The 27073-nt window shown below is 36.4% G+C and overlaps 1 protein-coding gene across 5 annotated transcripts in view; it reads left to right on the top strand.

Annotated features, from left to right (window-relative positions):
* The window catches only part of ZNF326 (zinc finger protein 326), a 220675-nt gene that overhangs the window by 180284 nt on the left and 13318 nt on the right, over positions 1-27073 (top strand). Inside the window, exons 2-10 of one of the 5 annotated variants that reach the window (XM_065519063.2) lie at positions 1160-1308; positions 1714-1758; positions 10093-10128; positions 10223-10334; positions 12434-12839; positions 15196-15394; positions 18541-18652; positions 22746-22893; positions 24888-24987. In XM_065519063.2, the coding sequence (XP_065375135.1) occupies positions 10095-10128; positions 10223-10334; positions 12434-12839; positions 15196-15394; positions 18541-18652; positions 22746-22893; positions 24888-24987 (1111 nt within the window). In that variant the 5' untranslated portion in view covers positions 1160-1308; positions 1714-1758; positions 10093-10094. Of the gene's footprint in view, positions 1-1159; positions 1309-1713; positions 1759-10092; positions 10183-10222; positions 10335-12433; positions 12840-15195; positions 15395-18540; positions 18653-22745; positions 22894-24887; positions 24988-27073 lie in introns of all 5 variants that reach the window. The other 4 variants (XM_074002006.1, XM_074002009.1, XM_065519069.2 and 1 more) reach the window with 4 other exon arrangements.

Genomic DNA, 27073 nt, shown 5'->3' with positions numbered 1-27073 from the left:
TCTTGTAGATACTTTTCAGTTACTTTGAAATAGTAAATTCAGCTCTTAAGAGTAGCACACTGTTGTGGTTTTGTTTGTTTTAGTTGGACTTTGACTCATTTTGATGTAGATACCTTTAAACTGTGACTGTTTGGGCCGGGCACCACCGTGGCTTACGCCTGTAATCTCAGCCCTTTGGGAGGCTGAGGCAGAAGAATCACTTGAACCTGGGAGGCAGAGGTTGCAGTGAGCCGAGATCGCGAGCCTGGGCAACAAGAGCCAAACTCGGTCTCAAAAAAAAAAACCAAAAAAAAAACCCCACAAAAAACAAAACAAAACAAAAAAAAAACTCAACAACAAACCAAAAAACTCCGAATACTTGAAGTAGCCAGAGTTGGGAGTGAAAATAAGAAATATATTATTGTATTTTCATGCTAAAGTTTGATGATAATGCCAACACCCAAGGTATAGCAGAAGCTAACAAAGTGGAGATGGGGCAGTGGAAACAGTTATTTCCCCTCCCCACCCAAGGCAATAAGGGAATCCATTTTCTATAGAGAACTGAAAAACAATAATAAAACGTAGTATGTTTGCTTTCTATTAGTGCTGTATGCCTACAGTTCTAAATAGTGTCAGTGATAAAAATGCTAAACAGTATTAGTGATGAAATACTCCCTCTCTCACTGTCCAAATACACCACTGCTGTATTTGGAAGATGGAATTTGACTAACGCCATATATGAATCTATTCCTGCGTAGTGTGGCAGGATTCTGTTGTATCCAGATGACCACTATATTAAATTCTGTTCTTCCAGTATATGTTTGTAAAATTAACTACGTATATATTTGTAAAATTAAAGAATTTAACAGTTGTTAAATTAGTTTTGACGAGGAAATTGGCAATATGGTTTTCAGTGATGACACATTCTGGATGAATATAGAACACAGTCATATACGTATATGCATATGCATGTCTCAGATGAGATCTTGAAATCCTTTTTTTTTTTTTTTTTTTTTTTGAGACAGAGTCGCTCTGTCGCCCAGGCTGGAATGCAGTGGTGCAATCTTGGCTCACTGCAACTTCCGCCTCCTGGGTTCAAGTGATTCTTCTGCCTCGGCCTCCCTCGTAGCTGGGACTACAGGCGCGCACCACTAGGCCCGGCTAATTTTTGTATTTTCAGTAGAGAAAGGGTTTCACCATAATGGATAGGCTGGTCTTGAACTCCTGACGTCGTGATCTGCCCACCTCGCCTTCCCAAAGTGCTGGGATTACAGGAGTCGCCATCGTGCCCGGCCAAGATCTTGAAATCTTTAAAGAGCAAATTAAATGGTAAAAGAAATTAACTTAGCAAAAATGTCATGTTAGGTACAATTCTCACATGTCTTTGCTTTTGCATTATTTGATACATAATTTAATCTTTCTGCCTTTTGTTACTTGGTACAAATCAGTGCTGAATCCCCTCTTTTGGCTGTTACTATGTATCAGGTGTTGTAAACTAATGTTTACCATAATTCGGATAATAAACCTACCATTTGGGGAGACAGTGAAGCAAAAAGAGATACTTTTTTCCCAAATGGAGTATTAGTAATTATTTGTTTTAATTATTCTCAATTTTGCAGATAATTGGGTTAATGTCATTTTAAAAATTGTACTTGTTTTTGACTAGTTGGGTATATGCTTTTGAATTATTGCTAATATCATACTAATTCCTTTTTGTTAAATGTGTCTTCATAGATTACACACACTCCGCCTGCAGGAATACTTATCAGGGTTTTAATGGTAAGTATCCTCTTTCAGCTTTTCTCTTCATGCCCATAAAAAATATATATATATATATATATATATATATATATATATATATATATAGTATCAATGTAGAAAGTCAGTTCTACCTATTTCAGTCCTTGTTTTGGTTCTTGATATATCACTTATGTGTTAATATTGTCTTACCATATATAGTATTTGAATTGGGGAATTTGCTATCAGAAAATGTTAGAGGTTATTCACATTAGTTTGATTTTTTTTTTTTTTGGTCCGTTTTGTTTGAATTGTGATTATTTTAATGTGTTCCAAAGGGCCTAACTACCTTCTGAGTGATGAATCACAAGACACTGGTTGAGTTATTTTGGTTGAATTAGAGACTTTGGTATTGAGTAATGTCGACTAAGTAGATTATTGGCTTGGTTCTATGTAGCTTGTGTTGTAATGTATTTTGACTTTGTTTTTGAGGTCATTTTCTTCAGTCTGTCCAGATGTGTTAGTATATAAAGAGCTGTCTAGAGGAGCACATGAAGAAGCTTGATTGTTTATTGACATGAGCATGACATTAGACTTATGACTATAGAGCTAGATAGAATCATGAGAGGTATGTAGAATACAATTGGTTGTCATTTTGATAGTTATTAGAGTTAGGGCCCTGCCACACAAGATAATAATACGAAAAAGAACAAAGAACAATTAATACAGGTTAAAAAACATATGAAGGACTTGAGGGAGTGGCATTAAATATCCTGAGTGCCAGAGATGTAAAATCCCACTTTCGTACAGAATAGAATATATTCGCAAAGTAAAACTGAAGCAAATGTACTACTAAAGACTATGCCATTGATGGGAATAATCACTGAACAGTTGATTTTTATTTTATCGTCTTTAAAGATTAAGATAAACTTCGGATTTCATGTGGGCTAAAAAGTCTTAGCATATAGGGAGTTAGTACTGAAGAATATATTTGTGAGCTGGAAATTGAAAATTACCAAAGGAAGTTTAATTTGCATCCACATGTAGGTTATATTGAAAACTGGAAAATCGAGAAAGCCGTTTCATAAGTTTTGATATAAAGATTTTAAGACCTTGAACTTGGGAGGTGATAGTAGTAATCTTAAAAATAAAGAGCAAATTAGCAGAACTTGCAGGCTGACTAGTAATGGGCAGAAAATTGAGAGGGTTGAATAAAAACGAATCCAGAATTTTAAACTGGAATGTAGGACTAGTGCTTTTACAAGGGAGAGGGGGAGGGGAAGGGGAAGAGGGAGATAATTTGTAATGATAAGAGGCCATCTAGGATTTACTGGATAGTTGGATTTAATGTCTAAACATAGGACTTGAAATGCAGACTCATGCAGGGCTAGACATTTATTTATTATACGGTGTTGCAATAAGATCTAATATTATGACTTTTATTTTTTCTCCTAATTTTAGTTATGATAGTGGTTCTCATCTGAGGGTGATTGTTGGAATCTCCTGGGGAGCTTTTTCAAAGTCTCTCTGTTCAGACATAGCCTATACCTCTCGAATCTTAATTTCAGTGTAAGTGGTCTTTGGCTGTGTATGTTGTGCAAAACCACTCTGATTTTGGAAGGCACCTCTTATTAAAGGCCAATGCTTGACAGTACTTCTAGGTCTAGATTATTTATAGTTTACAAATGAGGAACTTAATTTCAGGGATTCTATTTGACATTGTTCAGCGAATATTTAGTGTCTGCTGGGCATCAGATATCATTCTAGGAGGTGGGAATATAGCAGTGAACAAAATGGACAAATATTCCTGCCTTTGTGAGGCTTTCAGTCTAGTGGGATGAAATAGTAAACAAGTTAAGAAATAATATATATGTCATAATTTAGTCCACAGGGGAAAAAAGGAGTAATATATATTGTATGTTAGATGATGATCATTGCTAGGGAGAATAACAGAGAAGGAGGATAAATGTGTGTGTGTACTTGTATGTGTTGCAGTTTTAGAGTCTCTGGGGAAGGACTCACTAAAAAGATGATATTTGAGCATAGATTTAAGATAGGTGAGTATGAAAGCCATGAAGCGATTTAGAGGAAGACTTATAGGCTTTAAGAAATAAACAATGCATAGGTACCAAAAAGCCAAAAATATATTTTATTGTTAGCACTGTATTTTCTAGGAAGTGAAATGAAGTAGAAGGCATTGGAAAACATGGCACGGTACAGATTTTCCCCACACTATTTCTTGGAAGGAATATGTATTTCCAGTGTCTCCATATTTTCCTTCTTGCTTCATAATACCTTTTATATAAATAGCATATAGAAAAAGGGAGAGAAAAGGGTGCGCTAGCTCATGCCTGTAATCCTAGTGCTTTGGGAGCCTGAGGTAGGAGCACTGCTTGAGGCCAGGTGATTGAAACCAGCCTGGGCAACATAGTGAGACCCTGTCTCTACAAAAAAAATTTTTTTTTTTTTTTGAGACAGTCTTGCTCTGTCGCCCGGGCTGGAGTGCAGTGGCCAGATCTCAGCTCACTGCAAGCTCCACCTCCCGGGTTTACACCATTCTCCTGCCCCAGCCTCCTGAGTAGCTGGGACTACAGGCGCCCGCCACCTCACCCAGCTAGTTTTTTGTATTCTTTAGTAGAGACGGGGTTTCACCGTGTTAGCCAGGATGGTCTCGATCTCCTGACCTCGTGATCCGCCCATCTCGGCCTCCCAAAGTGCTGGGATTACAGGCTTGAGCCACCGCGCCCGGCCCAAAAAAAACATTTTTTTGCGTGGTGGTGCCCCCCTATAGTTCCAGTTACTCTAGAGGCTGAGATGGGAGGATTGATTGAGCCCAGGAGGTGAAGGCTGCAGTGAGCTATGATTGTGCCACTGCAGTCCAGCCTGGGTGACAGAGCAAGACCTTAACGCTGGCTTGACTAGAACAGATGATTTTTTGCTGAGCAATCTTAAGACAAGGTTAGAGTGTTGAGGTGTAGCGAGAAAGCATTGAAAATCAAAGATAATTTGCTTATATATCAGAAGCAATAGCAAGTGAAGACCTGAAAAAGTTGAGGGAGTAAACAGTGCAGGTTCAGGGGAATGAGCATTCCAGGCAGAGGGAACAGCAGCTGCCAAAATGGGTATACACCTTGTGTTCTAGAAACATCAAGGGACCTGGTGGTGTAGGAGTGGAGTGAACAGGGGTGTATAAAATTGATAATGAAGTTAAGAGGTGATGAGGCAGATCATGTAGGGCAGGGTTTCTCAAATTTCTTACATTTTGGACTGGGTAATTTTTTGTTGTAGGGGGATGTCCTGTGCATCGTAGAACTTTTAACAGCCTCCTTGGCTTCTATATGCTAGATGTCAGTAGCATCTGCCCCCTAGTTGTGACATCCAAAAATGTTTCAGACATTGCCAATGTCCCCAGGGGGTGCAAAATCTCTGGTAGTTAAAACCACTGGTATAGGTTCTTATGTGTTATTTTAAGGTTTGGCTTTTACTTGGAATAAGAGGAAGCCATTGGAGGTTACTGAGCATTGAACATGATTGAACTTACATTTTATCAGAATTATTCTGGCTATTGTCTTCAGAATAAACAGCAAAGGAGCAAAAGTGGAGCAGGAAAACCAGTTAGGAGACTTGTGCAATAACCTAGGTGGTAGATGCTGGTATCTTGTAGTAGGCTGCTGGTAGTGTAGAGTTGCTAAAAAGTAGTCCCACTCAAGACTTAATGTCACATAGCTAGTTATTTTGGTCATAGGTCAGTTTTTAATTTTTTTTTTTTTTTTTAAAAGACGGAGTTTCTCTCTTGTGGCCCAGGCTAGAGTGCAGTGGCGCCATCTCAGCTCACTGCAACCTCCACCTCATGGATTCAAGCGATTCTCCTGACTCAGCCTCCTGAGTAGCTGGGATTACAGGCTCCCACCACCACGCCCGGCTAATTTTTTTTGTATTTTTTAGTAGAGACGGAGTTTTACCATGTTGGTCAGACTGGTCTTGAACTCCTGACCTCAGCTGATCCACCTACCTTGGCCTCCCAAAGGGTTGGGATTACAGGTGTGAGCCACCTTGCCCAGCCCATAGGTCAGTTTTTCCCCCAGTATTTTGCAGCTGCTTCTTTGTGTTTTAATTAAAAATGAGTTTTAGCATTTTTGAGCATGTATTTGATTTAAATTATTAGGTCAGTTTTATTTTTGTTGGTAAATTACTTTCATTTAAGAGATACTACTATGTTCTCACAGTTTTATTTTTTAAAGGGATTTTAAAATTCATTTTGGTGACTGGAAGAAAAATTTATATAAAAGCAGTCATCTTACAGAATCTATAGCCCTATAACTACACTGTATACAATATAAAGACTTTTCCTCCTGTTTAAATGAGTAGTAACAGTTCTATGAGCAATCAACCAGAATCATCGCTATATAAAAGTAGCTTTATTAATTTTTGTACATTTCAGAGTATCTAACACATGCATGGTTAGTGTGCAATAAATGTTAATAATTTTGATTATAGTGAAATAAAAATAGAATAAAAACTGAAGGTTTTAGTATTCAAAGGCAGCCAATGCTAACTCAAAATAGAAACTAGCAGAAATAAAACATAAGATTTTTTCCTCTGTGTACCTGATTAAACATAATCTTATTTTTAAATATGAGGCCTTAGAGGAAAACTTTCCATTTTTAAAACTTTATTTTAATCTTAGAATTATCCTCTAATATATGAGCATAAATTTACTATATACTTACCAACTTTATCACAAAAAATTAACTATTTTATTAATCTGGGACTGTGTTGTCCAGTTTGGTAGCTGCTAGCTACATGTTACTATTTAGCACTTAAAACATGTATAGTCTGAATTGAGGTGCTCTGTAAGTGTAAATTACACACCAGATTTGAAGTCTTCAAATGAAAAAAGCAGTAAAATATCTCTATGTGTTTTGTGTATTGATAAACTTTTTGTACTGTTATATTAAAACCCATTAGTATGTCTTGTACTTTGAATGGATCTTTTTTACCATATATTATTTTGTAATATCGACATTATTTGGAAAATAGTGGTTTTTATATAAAATGCAGATTTTCCAAATATTGATAGGTTTTATGGCACAATATTTAAAAAATCATATTCAGTAATACCACCACCAGCCTTATCAGAAAGTCTATAAGTATTGGGAAGCTGTCAAGCTGAAGGTGGTAGATACAACTTTTAAAAAATTCTCATGTTCACTTGAAAGCATGAATTTTATCATTGACAACAAATAATGTCAGCGTTTTTGTTAAAACAATGGTTTCACTTAGTTCATTTTTTTTTTTCTTTGAGACGAGTCTCGCTCTGTTGCCCAGTCTGGTGTGCAGTGGCACGATCTCAGCTCACTGCAAGCTCCACCTCCCGGGTTCACGCCATTCTCCTGTCTCAGCCTCCAGAGTAACTGGGACTACTGGCGCCCGCCACCATGCCTGGCTAATTTTTTGTATTTTTAGTAGAGAGGAGGTTTCACCTTGTTCGCCAGGATGGTCTCGATCTCCTGACCTCGTGATCCACCCGCTTCAGCCTCCCAAAGTGCTGGGATTACAGGCGTGAGCTACCACGCCACGTCACACTTAGTTCATTTTTAAGAAAATATCTGCCAGATGCCCAAATCTGAAAACCATCGTATTTGTCTGTCAGTCTTTCTAGTAAAAAGAGTGTTCCTTGTAAAAAGTGGCTGATTTAATTCACAAACCAAACACTTGCACAATAGCTTTTCCTGGGAGAGCTATGGTACTTTGGTAGGCAGCCAAATTGCTTGATATGTTTTCCCTTTCATTACAGAGAATATAAAAAAAGGTGTACTTAAAGGTCATGTTTTAATAAAATTGATAATTCTTACTGCTTCGTCAAGGACATTCTGAGGAGAAATTGGCATTTGTATTTTATTATTTTTACTGTAAGCGTGTAATGTTAAAGAATGTAATGACGCCGGGCGCGGTGGCTCAAGCCTGTAATCCCAGCACTTTGGGAGGCCGAGACGGGCGGATCACGAGGTCAGGAGATCGAGACCATCCTGGCTAACACGGTGAAACCCCGTCTCTACTAAAAAATACAAAAAACTAGCCGGGCGAGGTGGCGGGCGCCTGTAGTCCCAGCTACTCGGGAGGCTGAGGCAGGAGAATGGTGTAAACCCGGGAGGTGGAGCTTGCAGTGAGCTGAGATCCGGCCACTACACTCCAGCCTGGGCGACAGAGAGAGACTCCGTCTCAAAAAAAAAAAAAAAAAAAAAAAAGAATGTAATGACTACCAGTACAATCTGTTGCCACTGCCTTGATCTGTGCTAGGTCACCAGCATTTTTATTCACCAGTGCTTTTGCACCTTCTGTGCAAGTGTCAACTCTGTGAAAAAGGCAAATAATGTTCAGGTGTTATTTATGAAAATATTTTGACCTTGTGGATCCCCAGAAAGATTCTCAGCAACTCCCAGTGGTCAGCAGCTGCCTTCACAACTGCTGTTCTAAGATAAAAATTGGATTTTACCACAGGACTGGTCAATTTAAGATGAGGCCACAAATGGCAGAGTAAGGCAGAGTATCACAAGCACCACGTGAGAGTTATAGGCTTTTGTGCCTATAACATTCAGAAGAAAGATGACACTCAGCTGAGAGAGTATCAGTAAAAGTTTTCTTGAGTGTATTAGTATTTGAAATGGACTTTAAAAGATTAGAAAGTTTCAGTAGGCCGCTATTTAGGGTAGTAGAGGAAAATATTTCATGCAGAAGTGATAGCATGAGACTAGACAAGAGGATATGTATGGAATTTTGGGAAAATCATTTCATCTCTTTGGACTTCAGTTCCCCATGTCTATAAAATGAGAGGATTGATTTTGAACATTTAGGTTGCTACCAGGTTTAAAGTTGGATGACTTTGAGTACTAGTTTTATAAAGTTGTTATTGTTGTCATTATTATTGTTGTTAGGACTAGAGATATTTAAATGATTATATAAAATTTAATGTTTTAAAAATGTAAATTAAGGTATTTACTCTGTGTGTACCATTGTATTTATTTGTGTATCACATTTGGGGAGGATAGTAATGAGGGATTTTTAAAGTACTTTATAGAAAACAAATTCTAAATGTTTGTTTTACTTTCTGATTTTTATAGTCATCCTAAATTGATTTTGTTACCTCTTTTGTTGTATTTATTTTTCTTTTTTTTTTTTTTTTTTGAGACGGAGTCTCGCTCTGTCACCCAGGCTGGAGTGCAGTGGCCGGATCTCGGCTCACTGCAAGCTCCACCTCCCAGGTTCACGCCATTCTCCTGCCTCAGCCTCCCGAGTAGCTGGGACTATAGGCGCCCGCCACCTCGCCCGGCTAGTTTTTTGTATTTTTTAGTAGAGACGGGGTTTCACTGTGTTAGCCAGGATGGTCTCGATCTCCTGACCTCGTGATCCGCCCGTCTCGGCCTCCCAAAGTGCTGGGATTACAGGCGTGAGCCACTGTGCCCGGCCAGTTGTATTTATTTTTCATATCAGAGGTTGGTATATAGGCAGAATTGCAGTGTAATAAAATAGACAATATGCTTATTGTGTCTTAGTTTTTTTTCTTTTTTTTTTTTTTTAGTGTTCACATTGCTAGAATTTGCATTCGTTTGTTGAGTCATCATTTATAGGCACAGTGCCATAGATTGGTCTCACTCTGTGATTTTACTTTTTAAAAATGTCTATTTCAATTACTGTGAACAAGGCTAATTGGAAACGTGGCTGCTTCTGAGTTTTCAGACATTTAGAGAGGAGTTAGATGCATAAAACAAGTATAGTCTACTGCTGTCATATAGAACAAAAATTTCCCCTTTGACATTATTAAATGCTGACTTCTCTTAAGAATAGGAATTATGTATCATTAATTATATATGCTATAGTACTTAATACAAGGCCTTATAGTAGTCCCCTAGTCAAATAAATATTGGTTAAATTAAAAATAATTCTGTGGCCAGGTGCAGTGACTCTTGCCTGTAATCTTAGCACTTTGGGAGGCCAAGGCGGGTGGATTGTTTGAGCCCAGGAGCTCAAAACCAGCCTGGGCAACACGGTGAAAGCCCATCTCTATCAAAAATACAAAAATTAGCCAGTCTCATAACCAGTCTCAAAAGAAAATCAAAAAAGAAAATAATTCTAATGTAGAACTTTTAGTTGAAAATATGTTTTTCTTTGAAATATCAGGCTTTTTTTTTAAGCAAATTTGATTTAGTAGCTTCTCATCTTTGTGTTTTTCCCTTCAGCATTTAGTGTGAATTTAGTTTAAATGTTAATAGTAAATTATTATCTCAGGAGATAGATAGGAATATCTTGTGTTTTGTGCAAAGATCCCTGAAGAAAATGGTGTATTTTACTGACAATTTCTTATTGACTCTCTTTTAGGAATGGATCGTGATTATGGCCCTGGATCTTACGGAGGTCTGACATTCAAGGATATTTATCTAAAAATTCTTCTTTTGAGTGCCAGTAAAGGTGAGCATCATATAACTTTTTTCTTTTTAAACTCTTATAGGGATGGATCGTGACTATGGCCATGGATCCTATGGGGGTCAGAGATCCATGGAGTCCTACCTAAACCAGTCATATGGCATGGACAATCACAGTGGTGGTGGTGGGGGTAGCAGGTAAATTGCTTAATCATTTGGCCAAATAATTAGACAACTATAAGATTCTGGATATATTAAGTATTCTTTAGGCATGTTATGATACTTGAACTTCACTGTTTGCTATTGAATCATCACCTTAAATGTTTAAAGGTGTTAATTAATGGGATAAAATTTAAATCAGGATTACTGGCAGACATTATTTTAGGAAAACACCAGATAACTATATCATGTCAATACAATAGAGTAAGATACTCTGTTTTTAGCAGTGAACTTTTTAAAAATTCTTTTACTTCTAACTTCTTGTCAATCAAAATATCCTGAAAAATGATATAAAAATGTTATTGAAAATATTATTTATGAAGCTTTTTCTTAATAATTAAAAAAAATCTTTTCTAATGTGGGGTGCTATGTAAATTAGCAAAGCAGTCTAACTAGAATGGATTTTACTGAAACAGTCTAACATTTGCTTTCTAAGAAACATTCAAGACATATTCCTTTAATTCTAATTTTAAAGGAAGAGCATATTGCAATAATATAAATATTTTTAAAATTATGTTCAGGTTATTTATTGGCAGGTACTACTTACACCAAAGCACTTGTGCTCTAGGCTAGGAGCATTGTATTAAAGCCATGAATACTATACCTTTTACTAGTCTAGATTGTATTTATACTGTTACTACTGTATAAAGCTTAAACCTACTTCTACAAGCTTTAAGGTTGACCATATTTCAGGAGAAGGGGTGTCTGCTTTTTGAGGCACAAAGGTTCCTGCTGAATATAAGTAAAACTAGTTAGTAGACATGTGAAACAGTCATCCTTCTTCATAAATTGAAGGATCCGGATTCCTTAATGATGGACTGAATGATGCTTACTTTCCTTCTTTCTGCTTCCAGTGTGCCACTATGATTTATAGTAAAGAAAAATTAAGAAACTGAACAGTTGCAACTATTTTGCTTATGTGATAGATGTTTTGAAAAATGTAGTTGGAAATAGGAATAATTTTTATATGGTTACTAGGATTCAGAAGTAAATACTACCTTCTATTTAGTGATCTGTAAATAATTGAAGTAATGTAACACTTAATGTTTTAATATGTCAGTTATTGCCCTTTTATATTGTGAATGTAATGTGCATAAGCTATTTCTGTAGATGTTATTGTTTTATCTCATGTGTAATTGTGGGTCTTTATAAAATTGTGTTGTAAGATATCAAGCAACTTTTGTAATCCATGCTTTGGGTTTGTGAGAAGGAAGATGATTTATTTCTTCTGTTAACTCTCTTAAAACCTCGAGGAGACTGTGTGCTCCCTTTTTAAGGATAGTTTTATGTGATAATTTCCTGAAGGATATAATTTTTCAAATAATTGAATATATTATAAGATGTATTCTTTTTCATCTGCCTTGAAAATTCATATGCAGAGGGTATATGTTGGTGATCTTTTACTTTTATGTTTTATCTGTTTATCCTTCTAGATTTGTTAGATTTTCTAGTCTACAAGTAAAAAGTGATTGAGGATTGATTAATTGACCTTGGCTGAAGTTTGGCAGATTGTCAAATTTTTATAACCAGAGATAATTCCCCAAATTTTGACTCCTACAGACACAATGAAGCAGTTTGTGATATAGATTATTGGGAGTGCAAAAGGATCTCTCTGTGTCACAAATAACCTACATCTAAGTAGACTTCAGTTTGTGTCCTTATTGAAAGCCAAAATGTTGTAAATGTTTTGTAATTTTTAATAATAGAGATAGATTCAAAAACGTTTGAATAGTTTGTGAACTTTAGCAAATGACCTTTTCCAAGACTAGGGCTGGGCTTAAATAATGACAGACAAATCCTTTCTTTTTCATAAAATAGAAAAGCTGCTAAGAAGCAGATTTTTAAGCTAAGTTTTACTAAACTCAATTCATGTTTAGAATCTGACTCAGATAGCTTTCTATCTGGTCTCACGTTGAACTGCCCAGCCCTAATCAAGTGTGAACAAAAGTAGAACTGTGCAAACCAGTATGGTATAAATGAATTTTAGTTGATAAATGTCATCTGATAATTTGTCTTTTGAATTGTCTAACATTAGTAAGCTTACTTTTGTTTTTTCCCTCACTGTGCAACTTTTCCAGGTTTGGACCTTATGAGTCTTACGACTCCAGGTCTTCTCTGGGTGGGCGAGATCTGTACAGATCTGGCTATGGTTTTAATGAACCCGAACAAAGCCGCTTCGGAGGTAGTTATGGTGGTCGATTTGAGAGCTCCTACCGGAATAGCCTTGACTCTTTCGGAGGTAGAAACCAGGGCGGGTCTAGCTGGGAAGCACCTTACTCCCGTTCAAAATTGAGGCCTGGGTTTATGGAGGACAGAGGAAGAGAGAATTACTCTTCCTACAGCAGTTTTTCTTCACCCCATATGAAGCCTGCACCTGTAGGCTCTCGGGGGAGAGGAACGCCTGCTTATCCTGAAAGTACGTTTGGAAGCAGAAACTATGATGCTTTTGGAGGACCATCAACAGGCAGAGGCCGAGGCCGAGGAGTAAGTACAACAGAATCTTTTCAGATTCTTTTCACTAGTCACTCTTTTAAACCCTTTCAAGACCATCGCTTTCAACTAGAATAAACACTGTTCATCCCAGTGTATTTTGAAGCAAAAGCTGAGTCATAAACATAATTTTTAGGTTGACTGTAAAAGTTTTTCCAGCACCTCAGAAAATAAGTGGCAGTTTGAGATGATCATAAAGTTGTGCCAAATCTCCCTTTATTAAAAAGGTGAGGCTGTTAGGTTTGGTCTAAAAGGGGTTAAAAGGAGTTGCATTTTTCCTTGTAAACACTAGCAGTTTTGCTGGTGGAATAGTTTGTGGATTATTGTGAAAGGTCACTGAACCCTTTTTGAGTTTTTGAGTAGGTTAAAGGTGCAATGTATGATAAAATGTTTATACTTTGTTGCTAAACTCTAGCAAGTAGAATTTCTTCAAAGCTCCATGTTTCACATTAAACACAAGAGACTAAAAGTTGATGGTAGATCAGGATAGCTTAGCCATGTTTATGTGGTGAAGAAGCTGATGTGTGTAATAGATTGTACAATGATTTGTGGTCAGTGTAATTTTGCTAACTCACTCTTACAATATGTCCAATTGCTGGTTGTTTATTTTTCCCTCGTGTTACTAGTTTTACTCTTGAGAAATAATTTTCACCTGTACAGATACGTTTATGATTTCTTCTTAGGAAGTAATATTTTGTAAATTATTGCTTAAATGAGTAAATATACTAGTCTACAATTGTTTAACGTTAGGGTGCATAGTGTAAACATTATGCTTTATGTTCTTAGGTCACTTGATTGACATGAAATTTTACCTAGTAAGTGTGTGTAGATTGTGGGCTTGTTATATAGTCTGATCATTTAAAGAGTGTTGTGTTTTTGTTATAATGTAAGAATCCTTTTAAGTCAGCTGCTCTTAATATTTTCTTTGCAGAGGAAAGTATTTCTAGTAAAAAATGTAGTAGGATACATACACGTTTTTGACTGGTTATTAACCTTTGGTGTGTCAGTGTAGCTTGTTACACTTGTGTAGAAATTTTGCATTTTTAACAGTTACTCTTTACTTATGTAAAAATGCATTGCACCTTTAATGTGTAATTAAGGAAGATTTTCCTGATATGACTTTTTAAATTACCTGGAAACACAACTAGGTTAGCTAGGCATTCCTAAGCATAGTATACAAATGTAAGCAACTGATACATTACAGTCCCACTATACTTCATGATCATAGGTTAATTGAAAATAGTTGGGATGACAGACTTTGGGTTTTGAATTGAAAATCCATTCTAGTTTGGAAATTTGGAAAACACTTAATATTTTCCATGCTGTATATTATTTTAGGCAAAGTGTGTTTTCTTAATGAGGCTTCAAAAGTAAATTTCGTTTTCATAATAGTAAAGCAAGTATTCTTGTACTTTGTATTTACCATTCTAGTCTGAATGGACTGTTCTTTCTTTCCTTCTGTTAGTGAAGTAGATGAGCCAATAGGACCTACATTTTAAATCTTCACTTGTACAATTTCCCTTGGGTCCTTCTCTTCAGATTACTCCTCCATCTTTATCTTCTAAAAGTAAGATTAGCAGAATAAATTTCTGTGGACATGTGGCCTCTTGGTGTAGATTTGAATAATGACAAGAGAAGAGGAAGGGACACAAAGAGTCGTTTGGTTGCATGACTCTTCATCTGTAAACTTTTGTTTCTTGGGCTTCGGGGTCAGAAAATGTTTCTCTAGGTAAGAATGTGAATGGAACGTCAGATGCAATTCTTTATCTGAAGTGTGTCTTGGAAGTTGATGCATGGTTATGCTTTAACTCTCCTATTTCATACTAATGTTCCATCTCGCCTTCTCATTCCCTTTTTCAACAGGGAGAATACTAAATGATTTCTGGATCTTTTTTACTTCAAACTACAAATATGGTCTTCTTTGTGTATCTTAGTTTTAAGCCAGGTTTTAGTAAAATAAAGATTTCTTTTAGGGTCTTTTCATGGGAAAACATCCATTAGGAACTCTGAAGAGGAGTTGTCAGAGAGTTGTACAAGTGGTAACATTTGGACAGGCACATATGTTGTCTATAATCTCAAGTAACTTTGAAATGTAAAAGTAAAAACATAGGTAGCAAATATTCATTATTTGTTCTACTGGAAATAAAAATACTAATTCAATGGATTTGAGTTTATGTAATAATTTACAGAGTTTTTCAATGTGTTTTTTCAGAATGGACATGTAAAATTTAGTTACATTCCAGGGAATTTTCAGGTGAAAATTAGTAGATAGTTAATGTGAAAATTTTATATGAATTCATAGTTTTTCTTGGACAATATGCTAATACTTATTGATTTCACAAATTTACAGCATATGGGTGATTTTGGAAGCATTCATAGACCTGGAATTGTTGTTGACTATCAAAACAAATCCACCAGTGTGACAGTTGCTGCTGCAAGAGGAATAAAGAGAAAAATGATGCAGCCGTTTAATAAGCCCAGTGGAACCTTTATCAAGAAACCCAAACTAGCAAAACCTATGGAGAAGATAAGCCTCAACAAATCACCCAGTAAGTAAGAAAACATAATTGCTATGATTCGGGATACTTTTTATTTTTTTTAATTCCATACTTTTAGGTAATTTTTTCATGTTTATATACCAAAACTACTTAACAATTGCGATTGTAGAAATTAGATCTGTAAATTCCCTATTGCAGTTAATAATTGGTCATGAATACCCAAAGATACTTTAAATGTACATACCCTGGTCCATTCCTTTTTCCTGAATCCTGTGTGGTTGTGTATCAAACCCTCTACAGCTGAGGAAACAGGCATAGGATAGATAAATAATTTGCTGCCTAGGTCAAACAACCAGTAAATGGTAATGCCAGGATATATTCCAGAGCAAGTAATGCTCTAGAAATCCTGTTCTTAAACCTCCCTATGATTGTAACAGAAATTTGCTTTGTATTCATTTTTCCCTTTTATTTTAAAATAACTTTTTTCCCTGATTATAACATTATAGACATTTTATTATGTAATATTTGAAAAAACTGAAATTGCAATGTTAGATTCTTTCCTCAACATATCTTTTCTATAATATAAAATTTGAGAAAAGTTTAAAAATTGTATTGAAATTACTTTCTCATCATGCCTTATTGTTTAATAAGAAACAATATTCTGGAATTTCTGGAATTCCTGAAATTCTGGAAACCTGATACTAAGCAGAGTATGTGTTGTGGGGATACCTTTAACAATGTGTCAGTTGATAGACTGTTATGTATCAAATCTGAAATTTTATTAGATGTTACTATAATAGAAAATTCAGTTGATTCTCTTGGGACCTATTTCAAAGATGTATTTTGCGTGTATAGTTAAATATTGCAAAAGTTTGATAAAGAAACTGATTTGCCATTAAAGCAGATAATATGTATCCCTCCCCCATACCCTCTTTTTTATATAACAAAACTTGAGAATAGTGTTGTATAGCTAAGAATGAAACTCAGATTCTTTAATTAAATTATGGCTTCTCTGTCAGGTGTAAAATGGGCATTTAAAAAGATGATTGCTGAATTTTCCTCAATACAAGGTCTTGCTATGCTGTAGTATAGACTATGTGACTTTATAGAAAATTAGTAGGGAAGGAACCCTATTCTGTCACTTGGCTAGAAGTACAACATGTCATAGTTTTAGCATATGAAAGGAAGATTAAATTACTTATTTGAGGTAATATATAAATAAGTAGATTTTTCAAAGGCCATCTAAAAGGATAAGCAGTGCATAAAAGGAAAAATTTAAGGGCAAATCGTTAAGTTTTTTTTTTTTTTTAAGTATAAAGTTAAATGTACAAGAAGGAACCTGCTCACAATGAGATACCACTCCATACCCACTAGGATAGTCATAATAATAAAAGGAAAATAACAAGTGTTGACAAGGATATGGGGAAATTGGAACCTTCACACATTACTGATGGGAATGTAAAGCAGTGAAGCCACTGTGGGAAGCAGATTGGTGCTTCCTGAAACAATTAAACATAGACTGTCCATATGATTCAGCAGTTCTACTTCTAGGTGTTCTTCTACTCCAAAGAATTTAAAATAGTATTCAAACAAAAATTTATTTATTTATTTATTTTTATTTTTGAGACAGGATCTCACTCTGTTGCCCGGGCTGGAGTGCAGTGGCGCAGTCTTGGCTCGCTGCAACCTCTGCCCCTGGGTTCAAGCAATTCTCATTCCTCAGCCTCCTGAGTAACTAGGACTACAGATGTGCACCACCACACCCAGTTAATTGTTGCATCTTGAGTAGAGATGGTTTTGCCATGTTGTCCAGGCTGGTCTCGAACTCCTGGCTTCAAGTGATCCATCCGCCTCAGCCTCCCAAAGTGCTAAGATTACAGGCATGAGCCACTGTGCCTGGCCCAAACAAAAATTTATATATGAATGTTTATAGTAGCATTATTCATAGTAGTCAAAAGGTAGAAACTATTGAAATACACATCAACAGATGAATGGTTTTAAAAATGTGGAATATTCATATAATGGAATATTATTAAACCATAAAAAAGAAGGAAGTACTTACTAATACATGGCACAACGTGGGTGAGCTGTGAAAACATGCTAAATAAAAGTCAGACCAAAAAGGCAACAGACAGGATGATTCTAGGTATATGAAATACCTAGAGTAGGCAAATCCGTAGATCAGAAAGCAGATTAGTAGTTACCAGGGCCTTAGGGTAGGGTTGAAATGGGGAGTGACTGCTTTATGGGTTGATGAAAAGTTCTGTAACTAGATAGTGGAGATGGTTGCATAACTTTGTGAATGTACTTAATGCCATTGAATTGCACATTTTAAAATGGTTAAACTAGTAAATCTTATGTTTTGTGTATTTTATCACAATAGAGAATTTTTTTTTGAGACGGAGTCTCGCTCTGTCCCCCAGGTTGGAGTGCAGTGGCCAGATCCCAGCTCACTGCAAGCTCCGCCTCCCAGGTTTACGCCATTCTCCTGCCTCAGCCTCCCAAGTAGCTGGGACTACAGGCGCCCGCCACCTCACTGTGCTAGTTTTTTGTATTTTTTAGTAGAGATGGGGTTTCACCGTGTTAGCCAGGATGGTCTCGATCTCCTGACCTCGTGATCCACCCGTCTCGGCCTCCCAAAGTGCTGAGATTACAGGCTTGAGCCACTGCGCCCGGCCTACAATAGACAATTTTTTTAAAAAAGAGAACAAATGTGCTTTTATTTTGGAGATTATAAATTTTAAGAAACTTTCCGAGAGCTCCTACAATATGAATATGAGTTCTTGCATCCAGGTCTCTGCAGTGTTTACTGGACTTCCATTTTCATGCTGGGGCAGGTTGCTTTAGTGTTTCCCAAAGTATATGGTGCCCAAGATAATTTTAGGTGATAAGGATATTATTGCTTAGAATAAGGATAGGACAAATGAGCATATTTAAAGAAAAATATGTAGCAAATAATCACATAGATGACAAGCAGATATGACGGAATTTGTGATGATGGTATTCAAATGAATGAAGTTAATTTAGTGAAGTTTAAGAAATACTGGATAATCTCAAACTCCGATTTTTTCAGTGAGTTCAATTTTAGATTACAATCACTAAGTAAACCTCATAAGTATATACTTTATGAACTGATGATTGGAAAGAGAGAATGGAAAAATGAATTTTAGCTTTTACTTTTTTGTGTGATATCCTAGCAAAAACTGATCCTAAAAATGAAGAGGAAGAAAAGCGACGAATTGAGGCTCGGAGAGAGAAACAAAGGCGCAGAAGAGAAAAAAACAGTGAGAAATACGGAGATGGATACAGGTTTGTGCTTAGAGTCAGAAAATTAGGCTCATTAAAAAATGATTACCTAGAAAAGGCAAACACATCAATTGTAATGTGAAAAAGTTCTTAAGATTCAAATGAAAAGGCTTGTTCAAAGATATAGAGGAATGCTTTTGATTTTTGATATTTATATGTAATCACTACTTAGAAAACATAAGAAAAAAGGCATTCTATTTATAATGGCAATCCAGAAATATAAAATATCCAGAAATAACAGCATTCTTAAAAAGACATACTTGTCATTGAGGTTTGACTATATGGAGACAGTGATTTTCATGGGCAGGAACTAAATATTACAAATATGTAAGTTCTTTCCAATCCAGATCCCAAAGGAAGTTCTGAAGAAGAGTAAATGGGTAGGTACTGACTTTTTTTTTTCTTTTTTTTGAGACGGAGTCTTGCTCTGTCGCCCAGGCTGGAGTGCAGTGGCTGGATCTCAGCTCACTGCAAGCTCCGCCTCCTGGGTTTATGCCATTCTCCTGCCTCAACCTCCTGAGTAGCTGGGACTACAGGCGCCCACCACCACGCCTGGCTAGTGTTTTGTATTTTTTAGTAGAGATGGGGTTTCACCGTGTTAGTCAGGATGGTCTCGATCTCCTGACCTCGTGATCCGCCCGTCTCGGCCTCCCAAAGTGCTGGAATTACAGGCTTGAGCCACCGTGCCCAGCCGGTACTGACTTTTATAGATAATCATTCATTAAAAAGCTGTAATAGTTAAAAATACATGGTAATACACAAAACTAATTACTATATCAGAATTATTAGCCTGTGAGCAGATTGTCAGGAAGAATGTAATATTTAATAAAGAGGATATTAGAAATAAGAGGGGAATTGATTGAACAATGAAATAATAACAAAAATAAGTTTAGAGCTTCCTCATATGACACCTGGAATGAATGTAGTTAAAAAGAAAATGAAATTACAGAAAAACAAAATGTTCTGCAAGGAGATTTTTTTCCCAGGCTTAAAAGTTATAGAATAAATTACAAAGGAAATGATGAGCAGATTTGGCTAAATAAAAACTTAAAATTTGAAAGGAAAGCAAACAGACTCGAAAAATATAAACATGAGAAATGATTAATGTCCAAATTAGATTAAAACATTACCCAAATTATTTTAAAAAGTAAGAAAACTAAAATGTTTAATATTTAATATGATAAGGAAACAGCAGCTAGTAATAATTTTAAGGAAATTGTTTTAACAGTAATTTAAACTAAAAATTTAAATAACAGTATGCCATTTTATTACTAAGGAGAAATTTGATTTGCTGATTAAGGAATGATCAAAGGACACTTACAGTTTCTTGGTGACATTATAATATTATAACTACTAGAAAGCAATTTAGCATTTTTAAAAAAAATGTCTTAATTTTTCTTAAAGCCTTGAGCCCTGAAGTTTGAGGCCAGCCTAGGCAACATGGCAAGACCTCATCTCTAAACAAAACAAAACAATCCATAAAAAGAAGAGTAGTTCTAGTTTTAAGAACTACTGCTATTTTTAGTCCTTGTGAGTTCTCTGTCCCACTCATTATCTCTTGTGATTCCTTCTTTTGGTAGAAGCAACAGTCATAGTTATATTTTGGTGTAGAAATGAATTTAAATTATCAGCCTCTTGGAGTGTAAAAATCATTTTACATTATAAGATGCAATTTTTTAAATTTAATTGCCCTATGAATATTTTTCTCATTAAAAATTTCGGCTCTGAATTACGTTCATGTTAACATAATCTGGATTATGTTAATGTTAATATAATATATAAAATTGTGATTTGGAGAAAATGAAAGAACTGAACTTTCATTTAGCTATGTTCTCTGTAACTCTAAATATAAATCTGATGATATAACCAAAAGAATGTCAACTCATAAATTATCATTGTAGGATATAATTTCTTCAAAGTAGTCTAGATTATTTTCACTTATCAGAGCAGTTTTACTTTGAGTTATGAGGATTCGAGATTGAGTAAATCACTATTCTTGTGATAGGTTCCCTTGGATATTTGAATGCTTTCAACATAATAAAGAGCATGGAAAGGTTTATACCTACCCTTAAGGGAACCTAGGGAGAAAGAGATGGATGTGTGAGAGATGTACATAAATAATAGTGTATGACGAAGGATACCAGAAGAGAAGTACAATGTAGTCTCATGAGAAATAACTTCTAAATAAGAGTGTAGGAGGCCAAGCGTGCTAGCTCATGCCTGTAATTCCAGCACTTTGGGAGGCCAAGGTGGGTGGATAGCTTGAGCCTTGGAGTTCAAGACCAGCTTGGGCAACATGGTGAAACCTTATTTCTACAAAAAATACAAAAATTAGCCAGGTGTGGTGGCATGCGGCTGTGGTCCCAGCCACTTGGGAGGCTGAGGTGGGAGGATAGCTTGAGCTTGGGAGGTGGAGGTTGCAGTGAGTTGAGTTCGCACCACTGCACTCTATGGCCTGGGCAACAGAGCAAGACTCTGTCTCGAAAAATAAGTAAATAAGGGTGCAGGGAAATCAGGGGAGGTGACCATGATGGATGTGGTATTTGAATTGATCTGGGAATGGTAGGGTTACAGGAGGAGTTGTGAGAGGCAGCCCAGGTAGAGGCCATGGCTTGCCATCAAAGCAAATAAATAGGAATGTGTTATTGTTATTTAGAAAATTGAAAGCAGTGTAGATTGAAGTGACTCTAATGGGATGAAAGGTATAATCTAATTTAAACATTTAATGGAGACATGCTGTGCCAGATATTATTAAAGGTATTGGTGAGTAAGCCAAAAAGGAGAGATTAGGAAATTTCCTGGATGGCAGCAAAAACATTTTTGTCTTTGTTTTTTGAGCTTACAGAGCTAATGAAGCCCTTTGAGCAGTAATGTGCTCTTACCTGCTATAGGAAGTAACAATAATTAATTGAGTAATTGTGTGTTAGGAAATGTTCTAAGGGCTTTGTATGCATTAATTTTTAAAAATCCTCAGACACCTCTGTGAGCGTTCTCATCTCAATGTAAGAAAGCCAAGGCCTAGAGAAGTCAAGTAACTTGCCCAAGATCACAAAATGGAATTAGGATATGAACTCGGCAGTTGGCTCCAGAGCTCATACTCTCAACCAGGAAAATAAATCTAGTAGCATTGCAAAGAATTAATTGGAAAATGGAGACTGGAGACAGAAACCAGTTACGTGACTGCTAGCATAATTCGAGGAAAAGAAAATAACATAAGATAGAAACAGTTATGCTGGGCACAGTGGCTCACACCTGTAATCCCAGCACTTTGGGAGGCCGAGGCAGGCGGATCACCTGAGGTCAGGAGTTCAAGACCAGCCTGGCCAAGGTGGCAAAAACCCCATCTCTACTAAAACAGCCAGGTATGGTGGTGCATGCCTGTAGTCCCAGGTACTTGGGAGGCTGATGTGGGAGAACCGCTTGAACCCAGGAAGTGGAGGTTGCAGTGAGCTTAGATTGCACCACTGCACTCCAGTCTGGGCAACAGAGCGAGGCTCCATCTCAAACAAACAAACAAAAAAAGAAACAATTAGGTGGGACTGTTCATTATGGAGTGGCTCTTGAGCTTACAGATGCATGCATTTGTCCAGTCCAGGCCTATTAATTATCCTGAAGTGAAGTAGTCTTTAGAAGGCAAGACTTTTATCACCCAAGAATTCCATAGGAGTGAGTTATGATTGTCTGGTGGTGTGCCACTTTGCTTTGTTGATATGATACTACCATTGGTTTAGAAGCTTGAGGATGGAACAACATGTAAAATAAGTTGCAGAACTTTGGAACTCGATACTTCTTGAGGTTTGCTTTGGCTTTTTAATTGGTCCAGGCTTGAAGTGGATAACTTATAGATCCACTGGTTCCATTTTTCCTACTCGGAAGCTCCAAAGTGGGCCAGAAATGCAAAGTGGTGTATGGGTGCGGTCCAAATAAGTACTTAAAGAAATAGTTTTTTTAGATTTAAGCTAAGTTTAATTCAGTCATAAAATGGAAGAAAGGAAATCATTTATGTTGGTAAAATTAGTTTTAATGGTATATTCTTATGAACTCTTTATAAGTGAATAAAGTAATATTTAAAGGAAAACTTTTTTTTCTCTTACAGAATGGCATTTACGTGTTCATTTTGTAAATTTCGAACGTTTGAAGAAAAAGATATTGAACTGCATCTGGAAAGTTCTTCACATCAGGAAACGTTAGATCATATACAGAAACAAACTAAATTTGATAAAGTAGTTATGGAGTTTTTGCATGTAAGTAGCTGTTTTTGAAGTGAGAAGCATTTTATTGATATGAATTTCTTAAGATTTCATTTTTCACTTTCCCCATCTCTTGCATTTATGTTTCTAAAATTTTAATTTACTATTTAAAGAAAGAGTTGCTTTAAAATTAACCCAGAATTACTTGTGAATTCCTCTATAATAGAATTTGTATTTGTTATTTCAGAAATGATTACATTTTTCACAGTTGTTTCTGGGGGAGGTGTCCTTTAACAACTTCACTGATGTAGAGTCAGCTGTCATCCGTTAACTGGAGTTGTGCTGGTTACATTCATTCATTATTTCAGTTGAGTCCTATAACAACTCATTTTTATCATGAAAGATTATGCTCAGAGCAGTTAAATATTCAGTGCCAATGCCAGGAATTCAGAAGTATCGTAGGGGTTTGGCAAAGGGAAAGACGGTTGGGAATGTTAAGGAATGCTTAAAGAAGGGGCTTGAGCTAGACTGCTAATTGTACATAAAATTAATTTGGACAGAAGAGATGGAATTATTAGAAAGTTAAAAATACAGTGATCATCAAGTATACATATGTAACACACCTGCACGTTGTGCACATGTACCCTAGGACTTAAAGTATAATTAAAAAAAAAAAAGTCAAGAAACAATAGGTGCTGGAGAGGCCGTGGAGAAACAGTAACACTTTCACACTGTTGGTGGGAATGTAAATTAGTTAAATGATTGTGGAAGACAGCATGGAGATTCCTCAGGGATCTAGAATCAGAAATACCATTTGACAGAGCAATCTCATTACTGAGTATATACCCAAAGGAATATAAATCATTCTACTATAAAGACATATGCACACATATGTCTATTGGAGCACTATTTACAATAGCGAACTAATGGAATCAACCCAAATGTCCATCACTGATAAACTGGATAAAGAAAATGTGGTACATATACACCAGGGAATATTATGCAGTCACAAAAAGGAATGAGATTATGTTCTTTGCAGGGACATGGATGAAGCTGGAAGCCATCATCCTCAGCAAACTAACATACGAACATAAAACCAAACACTGCATCTTCTCACTCGTAAGTGGGAGTCAAACAATGAGAACACATGGACACAGGCAGTGGAACAACACACCCCGGGCCTGTTGTGGGGTTGGAGGAAAGGAGAGGGAATTTATAGGACTAGTCAATAGGGGTAACAAACCGCCATGGCACATGTATACTTATGTAACAAACCTGCACATTTTGCACATTCATCCTGCAACTAAAAGTAAAATTAAAATAAAATAAAATAAAATAAAAACACTGGCTAAAAACAACAACAAAAAAATACAGTGATCAGGCCGGGCGTAGTGGCTCACACCTGTAATCCCAGCACTTTGGGAGGCTGAGGCGGGTGGATCACGAGGTCAGGGGTTTGAGACCAGCCTGAAAAACATGGTGAAACCCCGTCTTTACTAAAAATACAAAAATTAGCCAGACGTGGTGGCACGTGCCTGTAATCCCAGCTACTCAGGAGGCTGAGGCAGGAAAATCCCTTAAACCCGGGAGGCAGAGGTTGCAGTGAGCAGAGATCGTGCCACTGCACTCCAGCCTGGGCGACAGAGTGACACTCCATCTAAAAAAAAAAAAAAGTGAACATTCATACCACCGTAATCCTCATAGAACTAACTGTGACCCTTTATTTTCTTCTGTAATTTATTTCCTTAATGAGTTTCTGTGTGTCCTTTATAACTTAAATACCCACCTACTCTGGAAGACCTCTTAAATATTCTAGCTCCCTTTGATCCCTTTCTCTATATGCTTAAAATATACTTTGAAAAGTGAATACTTTTTGTAGGTTCCTAATATTTTATGATTATCTTTTCAACTAAATTGTAAACTCCTTGAGAAAAGATATTAATTCTTATATAGCAGATATTGTATCTTCCATAGGATGAACATGGTGCTAAGCATTATATTGAGTACTCATTGAAAACTATTTGGATTCTTTCTGTTTTGTTTTCTAGGAGTGTATGGTGAATAAATTCAAGAAAACATCTATTCGTAAGCAACAGACAAATAATCAAACAGAAGTAGTTAAAATAATTGAAAAAGATGTTATGGAAGGTAAGTATTTAAAACAAATTATTTTAAAATTCTACATGTATTTTTACCTGTTTAAATGTAAATGATAGCCACTAGAGTGATATAGTACAGTCATATATACAGTAGCTCTGAGTGAGTTACCAGAAATGAACTTCTTTGTCTTCCTGTTCTCATGCTTACAAATTTATCATTACCTGCCATTACTTTCTTCACTTCAGTTTGAGAGGAAAAGTTACCTTTTCCTCTGGATGAAAGATACTTCTCTCTGTTCTCTGTTTCTGTTATTCCTTCTCCCAAAATTCAAGTTATGAACTCTTCTGTTTTTTAGTCTTTCCTTCTCTTTTGATTCCATCTCTGGAGTCTGTAAATATGCTTTTACTTAAAAAAACAAAACAAAACAAAAACGAAAACTAACCAAACAAAAAACAGCCAACAAAAGGAATAAAAAAAGGAAAGAAAAATAGACGCTAGTTTTCCTAAGTAACCTATCTTCTTTTTCATTTTAAATAACCAAATAACCATGCTTCTTTAAGCATAATCCACACTAGTCTCTGCTTCTTCGTCTCCCATGTATTACATTAAACACATTAAACAACTTTCGACTACTCTTAGTCTACTGAAACTGCTGTAACAGAAGTTATCAACACCAACTCCTCTAGGTTCTTTTGAATCATTATCTTCCATAACGTTTTTTACTAACTACATTATTCATGAATCATTTTTCTTGCTTTGTTTCTGTGGCACTTCACTGGCCTAATGTTTTCGTTATCCTTTTGTCATTTTTTAGTCTTTGTGCTTTCTCTGGCAGTCTTTTAGAATTTGATGTTTCTCAGTACCTTGTCATTAGCTCCATTACCATCTCCTTTTATATTCCTTCCTAATAAATTCACTTACTTACAGAACTTAAGTTAGTATCTAGATGTTCGTTACTTATACATCTATATTTCTAGCACAGATCTTTCTTCTGAACTCAGTCTTACACATCTGCCTACTGACATCTCTCTACAGTAGTCACACAAAATCAACATATCCAAAAAATTTATCATCTCTTTGAGCATATCCTACCTTACATAGAAAGCAAAACAAAACCTCACAGTTTTTTCCTTCATTTATCTTGAAAAGGGCCTGCACCATCTACCAAAGCCGGAAGTAGAGAGTTATACGAGGTACTTTTTCCTTACTGTATCTCAAGTACTGATCAATTGAGAACGTCAATTCTATCTTTTAAATATTTATCAAATCTGTTTCTTTACGTCTCCTTTAAATACTGTATTTGTTCAAATCCTTGTCTGTTGTCTTGACAATTGTAGTATTTCTGAAGTAGTTTCCTTACTTCCAGTTTTTCTTTTTTTTTTTTTTTTTTTTTTTTGAGACGGAGTCTTGCTCTGTCGCCCAAGCTGGAGTGCAGTGGCGCGATCCTGGCTCACTGCAAGCTCCGCCTCCTGGGTTCACGCCATTCTCCTGCCCCAGCCTCCCGAGTAGCTGGGACTACAGGCGCCCGCCACTGCGCCCGGCTCATTTTTTGTATTTTTAGTAGAGACGGGGTTTCACCATGGTCTCGATCTCCTGACCTTGTGATCCGCCCGCCTCGGCCTCCCAAAGTGCTGGGATTACAGGCGTGAGCCACCGCGCCCGGCCCCAGTTTTTCTTATCTATGATTTTACCACATGATTTCATTGTTTCAGGAACTTTCAGTGGCCTCTCATCCTCTCCAGGATCAAGTTCAAATTCCTAGGCATGGCACATAAAGCTCTTTATTATTTAGGCCCTTTTTTTCTATTTTCATCTTTAGTCTCTTCTTCTCTGTTCCAGTCGTACTAACTTGCAGAAAGTACCATTTTCTTTCACCCTTCCCCTGCATATGTTTATACCTTCATCTGTAATAAACCCTAGTCACCATTTGCAAGATCCAGAATATCTTTGTTCCTTATGAATCCAGTTTTGACATCATTTCCCCTTTTCTTACTCATCCACATTCATAATCATGGAAATTCTTATTTTACTAGAAAATCAACATTTGTTTTCCTTTATATTATAGTTTTGGGAGGGTGAATGTACCGGCCTCAGAGCATGGTTGTTTAACCTGATTAGGAACTATAATGTAATT

This window comes from Macaca fascicularis, chromosome 1 (genome assembly GCF_037993035.2).
Source record: "Macaca fascicularis isolate 582-1 chromosome 1, T2T-MFA8v1.1".
In the NCBI taxonomy this organism is placed as follows: Eukaryota; Metazoa; Chordata; class Mammalia; order Primates; family Cercopithecidae; genus Macaca; species Macaca fascicularis.
The sequence above is the reverse complement of the archived record's forward strand: the minus strand, read 5'-3'. Positions and strand labels throughout refer to the sequence as shown.